Source organism: Rhagoletis zephyria, unplaced genomic scaffold (genome assembly GCF_001687245.7).
Source record: "Rhagoletis zephyria isolate East Lansing unplaced genomic scaffold, Rhagoletis_zephyria_1.1 Rzeph_scaffold_01020, whole genome shotgun sequence".
In the NCBI taxonomy this organism is placed as follows: Eukaryota; Metazoa; Arthropoda; class Insecta; order Diptera; family Tephritidae; genus Rhagoletis; species Rhagoletis zephyria.
The window spans coordinates 31,232-40,284 of NW_016158104.1; the positions used below are offsets into that span (position 1 = coordinate 31,232).

General features: G+C 38.3%; 1 protein-coding gene across 1 annotated transcript; it reads right to left on the minus strand.

Annotated features, from left to right (window-relative positions):
* Positions 1–4,110: 4,110 nt before the first annotated feature.
* Positions 4,111–8,177, minus strand: LOC108362471 (uncharacterized). Its single transcript, XM_017615448.1, has 3 exons — positions 7,839–8,177; positions 6,811–7,777; positions 4,111–4,481 (listed from the first exon to the last, which is right to left on the minus strand). Exons 2-3 carry the CDS (start codon positions 7,772–7,774, stop codon positions 4,111–4,113), a joined length of 1,335 nt encoding a protein of 444 aa, XP_017470937.1. The 5' UTR covers positions 7,775–7,777; positions 7,839–8,177.
* Positions 8,178–9,053: the final 876 nt, after the last annotated feature.

The following is a 9,053-nucleotide window of genomic DNA, read 5'->3' on the forward strand; positions in this document are numbered from 1 at the left end:
GGGAACAGAGGAAGAGGAAGGCCTCCTCTGCGTTGGAAAGACCAGGTGGAGAAGGACTTGGCTTCACTTGGCATTTTCAATTGGCGTCAGTTAGCACAGAAGAGATATGACTGGCGTGCTGTTTTGGACTCGGCCAAAATCGCTTAGGCGGTTACAGCGCCAAATAAGAAGAAGAAGAAGAACTAATCGTTACGCAGGGCGTTTCTTCAATTTGTAACAAATCTTTAAATGAAGGCAATGAACCACTTATTTTAACGGTGGAAACTTCTGGTGTGCCAGCTGAACAAGCGTCAGCAAAGTCGTCGTCGGAATCTACTTCAGAATTTAAAATATCTTCTTTTATAAGAACTGAAAAATCTTCGGGTACTAAAACTTTACACCCAATTTTTTGAAAACACTGAAGTAGTTTTTCTCTGCACCGCGGTAATCTTTTAATTATAGAAGCTGGCTTGTTTCGTTGTTGCTCCGAATTTTTTACTTGAATTAAAATATCGTTGTAAGTTTCGATTAAATATTTTTTATATTCGTCAACTTTTCCCGATTTGTTGTAAGTGGACGGCTTTGAAGAACACGCTTGGTAACTTTTGAAAATTTTGCTTGTAAATCTTTGAATACAAGTTCGACATCTGACATCTGGCACACACGCAAAGCAAAAGATCTAAAAAGAAAACTATCGAACTATTGTATTATTGAAAAAAAAAATTTGAATAAAGTTGTAATATTTGAAGTTTGGCTACCACGGCATAGAAAACTGAGGAAAACGTTTATTGATAATTATAATCGTTGAAATATTTTGCCATATTTCAAACGAAACTCTAAAAGTTGTAGTATAAAAGCACGGCAATGGCACAGGCGAAAATTCGAATTTTTGAAAAAAAAAAAAAAATTAATGAAAATCCCAAATCTGACCCTTGCCTAATGTTGCAAAGAATTGAAGAAAAATTTTAGTAAAAACTTTAAATTGTTCAAAAGTTAGTTACGTTTCACAAAAAAATATATTAGTATTTGCACATGACTGTAGCACTGAAGCTGAAATTCCAAAAGAAAAAACAGTAACATATATGTGCATATGTAAATGTGTGTATTGAAAGTAATTTAAAATATTTGAGTATAATACAGATGTAAAATGAATGTAAGTAATATAAGTTTGAAAATTTTGAATGTAAAGAAATTTTGAAATTTTGAATATAATACAGATGTAAAATGAATGTATTTTATATAAATGTATGTACATTGCTTTATATGTATACAAGTGGAAGGTTTTAAAATTTAAAGGAAATTTTGGTCGAAATTTGCATACTGTGCACCATACATACTGCAAACCGTTATGCTGTGCTTTCCTGCTCGCTCTTGCTAAAGTTGGCGTTGTTCTGCATACCGCTACTCGTTACTGTTCAGTGTCAAAGTGGCGTGGTTTTACGTACAGTTATATGTACGTACATATACTGGTTATTACGGTGCTGTGGCGTACTGTGGCAGTACTTTCAAGAAATTTTAGCTGTTTTACTGTGGTTTTTAGTTTCTCGTTTAGTTTGCAATTTTCCCGTTGTCAGAAATTATAGTTTTTTTTCACGTTCCACTGTCTTTAGCTGCCACCACCATAACCGTTTTTGCAAAGTTTTTGTTCACGTTCCACTGTCTTTAGCCGCCAACCACAACTAATTTTTGGAAAAGTTTTTGTTACCAGCCACCGCACTTGCTTATTTATAACCTTTTTCGTTTTGCATTTCATAAACGTTTTAGTTTGTAATTGTTGTTTTAAATATTGGTACTACCGATTTTTTTTTAATTTTTTGCTTTTTAATTTTTTTTTGTAATCTTTTTCAAGTTTTTCCCTTTTTTTGTAGCAATCTTTGAAAGTTTTTCCTTTCCTTTGTAATAATGTTTTTTTGATAAGTCTCTTTTCAGTTTTATTTAGTACACCGCAATTTCGCGGGATGGACCCACGGTCGCCATGTCGAAGTGGTAAAATTCCACTTCGTTAGTTAACGGGGGTACCTCTGACACGTGGAGCCCAGGTGCTCCTCTGGCGCTGCTGCCGGCCAACGCCCGACTTGTCAAGGGCAGTGCTGCTGCCTGCTTCTCGCGGAGCCCTGGTGCTCCGCCGGCTCTGATGCCGGCCAACGCCTGCTTGGTGCTGTCGGTCCCAAAATAATATAAATTAAAATCAAACTTGACTTTCCGTGTTGAAGTAAGCGAATTGAATGACGCTAATCTTTATTTTGCATTTCGTCTTCACCTTAGTTTCTTACATATGCAGGGTTGCATTCTTAATATCGTAAATTCTTAGTTCTTAATTGTACTAGATTAGCCTAGGGCGTATTCATATAAGATGGTTTGTAGTAATTTAGTAGGGTTGCAAATTGTATGCTTTTATCGCATGACAATGTTATGTCAGGATTCCTTTTCATCTTCCGCTCAATACCAACCAGACGATGCATCGCCATGTCATAACTTTCCGGCAACACGATTCCATCGGACTTCCACAGAATCCCTGTCTGAAATCGATCGCCAACCCTAACGGTAGTCTCTTCTAGGATTCGTCGTGCACGCACTTCATCTGCACTTTCAATAAGTTGCAAAAGTTTTGCCCCGAAAGACTCGGTAGAGAAATATTCAGATACCATCTCGTGCAACGGCGGATCAGGAATACATCTGGTATGTAAACAAACCGGTTCTTTCATCGGCCTTTCTACTGGCCCGAATACAGCCCAACCTAGCTCGGTGTGGGCGGCATAGGGCCCAAGACACTTGGAACTCATTAAATGTGTGGGCAGACCGAGATGATCGAGCCCAATCAGTATAGAAGGCGGGACATCTTTATACGGCTGCATTGGTAATTTCCCTCTATGGCGTGCAAAGTCAGGAATGTCACGTTCGCGTATGGCGTTACTTCATTCCCTCTCCGCTGACCTCGATATCGATATGGCAACCGCTTGCCTGGCGGCCTTCCCGCCAAACCATTGAATGTCTACGTCCTGGCACTGACCGCTAACGCCTAGCTCTTCCATCATAGTAATTGATGACCCTACGTCCAGAAGTGCATATGTGTTAACACTCTTTTTGGGGCCATATAGAGTAACTGACAGCACTCGGAAGAGTATGTCGCTGTTGAGCGTGGACGAGCAATTCAATACCGGATTATTTTTTTTCACCTCAGGTGAAGTTACTATTGGCTTGCGAGTCGACTCAGTAGAATCCTTTGAGGCGAGTGATCGAGCCGGAGAAGATGCCTCGGTTCCGTGCAATAATTGATGGTGGTTTCTCAGACATCCGTCGACCTGACATGCCTTACGGCGACGATATTCTCGAGTAGCATGCTCGGTTTTTAAACAAGCCCGGTTTGAAGCAGAGTCGAAGCTGTTTGGCCTTATTCCGCCTCTCTAAAATAGAGGCATCTTTAAATCGTTGTCATTCCGAGACGTTGTGTTCGTCTTGATATAATGAGCATTTGGCTTGTTCATCAGTTGCGGCGTGTAATATCGCACGGTGTTTCGTATCCGGAACGTCGGGCTCCATAACTATCTGGACGTAATCTGAAACATCGGTCAACCATGAGTTGAAACTTACGATGGTTGGGTATGGCCTTACAATAACCGCATAACGTGCCCACTCCAGGCGTCCAGGAGAGTAGGGTTCGCTAAATGTCTCTTTTCCCCCATTGAATGCAGAAATATTGTCAGATTGTTAGTGAAGGTAGAAAATTGCACGATTTGTCCTGTTGCTCCCTCTGAATCTTTTGGCGTATCTCGGACCTGCTTCATTTGGCTACGTATTAGTTGCTCTGGTCCTCCGAATCGGAAACGAAGTGTTCCTTGACGGCATTGACGTTATTCAGTTGAATCCATAACGCTTTGACGGCATCTCGTGCGGCACCTTTAAGGCATTTATTTAGTCGCTGATTGTTATCAAAGTTTGAGTATCCATACACGGGAGTCGATTCTGTATAAGCTGCATAGAAGACTGGCCAGTCTTCTAGCTGCCCAGAAAACTCGGGTAAATCACGAACTTGTCTAGGCGTTAACATCATCATGTTTTGGCCGCGGATCATGTTAAGCTGCTGCGGCGGTAAGGTGTGATGCACCGTCGCGGACGTAGCTTGACGTCGCCCTACAACTCCTGCCAGTTGTTGTTGCCGCTCGGTAATCTGTTACCAGATACAGAGTAGTTGTCTGTGGCGATCGTTGGCGCGTATGCGGGAAATAGCGAGGCAACGACTTGCGATGGAATATGCGCACTGTAAGGAATAGCGCTCGATGCTGTAGGCCCATAAGACAATGGCGGCAGGGTACTGGAAGTAATTGGCTTATAAGCATCCGTAGCTGGTGGCGAACAAGTTATTGGCGGTACAGCGGGTACTGCCGTTGGTGCCGGTATACTGGACGGCGGATAGCGCTTTATGGCTGGCGAACCGCCGGACACATCCGTGATGTAGGCAGTAGGTGGCGGACCTGACGGCATTACTGTTGTAGACAGTGCAGCTGGCGAAAATATTTGCGTGTGAGTATTGGAAGATACAAAGGTGGCAACTGGATCATGACCATAAAGTGCTGTATTGCAAGATGCGGCTGGCATATACACATAGCGCGGAGGACCAGGCGGTACTGCTGGAATATGTTATGCAGCTGTGTGGGTGGGCAAGGCCAGGCAGCATGCAGGCATGCTTGTGGGCCCTAGCTAGCTCTTCGTTCGAGGGAGTTCTTCCTACCTACCCTGCCTCTTAGCTACATAAAAAAAATTTGCATCATGCCTGGTTATTAAACAATTCAAGAAAGAGAAGAAGCCAGCAAGAGAATAGGAAGCCAGCTAGAAGGAAAGTCGCTTAAAAGAAAGAGAGCCAGTCCGGTCAGGTGGAGTCGTCCCACCCCTTCTACGTGTACTCCGCGAAGCCTTGGGCGCTGCTGCAACTCCTCTACTTTAGCAGCGCCCCTAACCCTGACAGTGGTCCGTATGTCAATTAACAGTCAGTCAATGTCCTCTCGATGTCATCATTATTATGTCCATACCCCACGTACCCTCCGTTGCACTAGCGCAATACACACACCAAATAAACAAAGATCTAGCACTTCATTTCACCTTATATGCCACTCTCATATCGAGATCTAAAAACCTTGTATTCATGTACATGTTTTGTTTCTACTTTTATTTCAACCACCTATCTCTATTTTTGTCTCAACTAACAATTCTGAATTATTCTTAGTTCAGTACTATAATGCAACTGTAATATAAACACTGATAAAAATGAGTAAGAAAAAAATCTAACCAACGTAAATTCCAAATGAAAATTAATTACTAAAAATCCAAAAACAACGTTCTTTAATTTAAATATTTATGCAACAAGAGAGAAAAACTCGCGCATCCTAATGCCCAACAGGGTAAATGCATATGTTTATAAGTAAGCGTATATGTCTGTATGTATGAATATACCAAATGTGGGGTTATCAAAAAGACGCATTCATGCTTAGGATCAACAAACTTAGGTATATATTTACATACGCATGCATATGCGAATGACCCAATTCTTTAATTTTCATTCAGGCAACTATGTACGTAAATATGTATGTATGTATACAACAAAAAGCAAACAGAAATGCACTCACCTGTAGGGCTGCCAGGTCCCTCTGGGGCAAAACCGGGACACTTTGAAAATTCAAGAAATAACACCCCCCCCAAAAAAAATTTACATATTTTTATTTACGCACATAAGTATTATTTTTATTTACACAACCAAAAATAAAACCGTAAAGAAATGATATACCTTCCAGGTACTCTAAAAAAGCTAATCATAACTACAAATCAAAATAAATACTTTTAAAGTGGTTCATATAAATAAGTAGGTACATATGTATCTATGTATGTATATTTAAATACTAGGTTTCGTGAATGGAACATTTTTTACATAAGTATAAAAGGATAAAATTAAACAAACATATATTTTTCGTTGCGCAGAACTTGTTCCAAAACTTCTGGCTTATTTTTAATATAATTGTAAAATTCTGTGCAAGTCAGTCTTAAGTTGAATTTGCATTGAATAATACTCTCTAAGGTACTGATATTCAACGAATTTCTTTCCTTTGTCCATTGAGATGAAATAAGAGAAAAAATTCGTTCAGCATTAGCATTATGACCAGGTATCGGATATAAATATTGAACTATTTTAAGTAATTTTTTTTTTCTCTCCTTTTCTTTAGTTTTGTTAAAAAAATAAAGCCATTTTTCATTTAGATTTTTACATTTAAAATCATCAGTTTGACTTTCTATAAATTGCTTTAAATATATTACCTCTTCAAAGCAGTCATCAGAAATTGTTATATTTTTTTTACTTAAATACATTACAGTCATTTGGACTTCTTGCCAAGTTGTTTCATTCTCCAAAGTCATCCAACTAAAAACGCTATATTCATTGAAATGGACACTCCACTCTTCCAAGTAACTATTTGCTACATCAAAAAACCTATTTACATCTTCAAAATCTAAAATTCCCCCTGCGTATATATCGCCTCTCTTCTTTAACTGCTCTAAGATAATGGTTGCTTGGTTTCCTATAAATTTATTTTCATGTCTGACCTTTAAACTTTCTTTAGTTTCATTTAGTAGTTTTTGCACTTCGATAATTGATATAGCCGATTTTTCAAGTTTGTTAATTTGTTTTTCAAATAAAAACGATTGGCAATGAATAAATGACATGTACACTTCGGATAAAGCATTCTTGAAAAAGTCCGTAATAACTTTAGGAGCATTCTTTTCATTCGAAAAAAAGTTTTTCTTTTCTTTCTATTGCAGGTACCAGTGAGAGCCACCGTGTTTTACTATAAGAAAGAATTGATCTGTACATTGTGTCCGCATTATCACAAAAATCTTTAAGCCGCTCCGTTCGCACAGTGAATATCGAAAAGTATTTATATATCTTAAATAAAACAGACTCTACATCTATTGACATTACATCCACTGCACTAGAAATTGTATTGTGAAGTATATGAGCAGGGCAACCTACGCCCTCAATGCTTTTCCCTGAAACTTCTTTTAATTTACAAAATATATTATTTAGTCCCTGTCTTTTTCTTCCACCAAAGTTGGTATTGGTATTATCAGCACCAAAAGCTACAAGGTTTTGTAATGGTATTTTGTGATGACTTAATGTGTCTACACAAAATGACGTTACAGAATCTGCAGTTTCATTAGGTAAATTTGTGAGTTGTAATAATTTTACTTGTAAACCTTCTTTTTCCGTGAAAAAGTGAACAAGCAATGGAAACATTTTTTCGGCTTTGTGGTTGTTGGCGTCCGTTGAAATTCCATAAAAAGGCACATTTTTTATTAAAATATCTACAAAGTTTGCTACTAAATGCGGAGCCAAAACATTTTTGATTAAAGCTGTTGCTTTGGTCCTGCAAACTGATTGCTTTGCTGCTATCTCCGAATCAGGATACATGAGCGCATTTAGTTTTGTAACGCAATCTATTGAGCTGAAGGACTGATGGTGATTAATAATCTTAAATGCATTTGTTAGCTCAGCGGCGGAGATCAGCTGCCACTTTGCTGTATTTGGTTTTACAAAAAAAGAAGAAATTTCTTTTGAAGTAGACGCCTCGCATAACCTTGATTTGTGCTTGGAACTGCCGATATGATCAAGAATATCTGAGCGACCACCGCGACCAATGGCAATAAAACAATCGCAAACTGTGCACAACGATTCATGTTCACTTCTCCCACATTTCATAAAAGACCATTCCTCTGTGTATGAGAGAAGGAATTTACATTTCCTTTTTGGCATTTTCTAAAAGTGGTTTAATGTATTATAAACATATCTATTTTATAAATTTTGTGAGAAAACTTACAATGAAATCAGAAACACTCAACTCGAACAACCAAATACTTAGCGCAAAACAAAAACAGCTGTAGCTAATTAGGAAGAACACTTTACATCGATAATCGATATATGTATACTATGCAATGTGCAACTATCTAGCGATGCTAGAGTTTTACAATTGAAGTCGGTAGTTGGTACTTTTATTCAGACTAGTTGGAGGGGCGCATTATAAGCAAACCAAATAGTTGGTAGATTTCATGGCTCCTTACAATCGATTAGATTTAAAAACCGGGACATTTTAGGGTTGGACCGGGACACCGGGACAAATGGCCTAAAACCGGGACATGTCCCGGAAAACCGGGACGTCTGGCAGTCCTACTCACCTGGTTACTCCAGCGATGTTTATGCTAGCCCGCTGATGAGAACATGTGTGGGGGGAGAGCGTAATCTACTGTACTATATATGTACATATGTACATACATTCATACACTACAGCAGGAGTACTATGATTTGGACGTTTGACCGGGTCGATCACTTGCTCGTGGTTGCGGGCATCGAGCAGGTCGATCTCTCAAATACGTAAAATTAAAATTAACAATGAAAAGGAAAATGTACAAGAGTACAAAAAAAAATATATATATATATATATATATAATACCAGCAACCACCACGTGGTGTCCAGCTGCAAGTGGCGAAAAAAAAAAAATTGGATAAAATCAATACATTTAATGACGCAACTAGTGAAACTAAGAATTCATTTGCATGCTAAATATGCAAAAACAATAAGAGTAGATGAGATTATGCGTGCGCGAAATAAAGAAAAAAAATATTACTTTAGTGATGAAAAACTATACAAAAAACTATTGAGCTATTGCTTGTTGGCAAAAAAAAAAATTTGAAGAGCGTGACAAGTAAGTTCGAGAAGCCGTAAGGGAGAATGAATAATACGAATCCAACAAATGCAGATATATAAGGTAGGAAATTCAAAATCAATAATTTAACCAAATAACTCCGCGTGGCAAAAATTCAATTAATATACCTACCAACAAAACTATGCATAGAAAATAAATTACCAAAATAATATACTTATAACTCTCAGTTATAAATAAGGGTAGAAATTGAAACAAAAAATTGAAGAAAATAACACCGCGAGTGCCAAGATTATCCCTAGCATACTAAGCAAAACTTACTAAACTTACAAGGTTAGCTAAAACTCGCATAAACAAGGATAGAACTTAAAAAA

Excerpts from the sequence above, each read along its gene's own strand:
- LOC108362471 (XM_017615448.1), bottom strand. The coding sequence starts at position 7,774 with ATGCCAAAAAGGAAATGTAAATTCCTTCTCTCATACACAGAGGAATGG. Across the intron at positions 4,482-6,810 it reads CAGATCAATTCTTTCTTATA|CTGCACTGTCTACAACAGTA; the intron begins GTAAAACACGGT and ends TATTTTCGCCAG.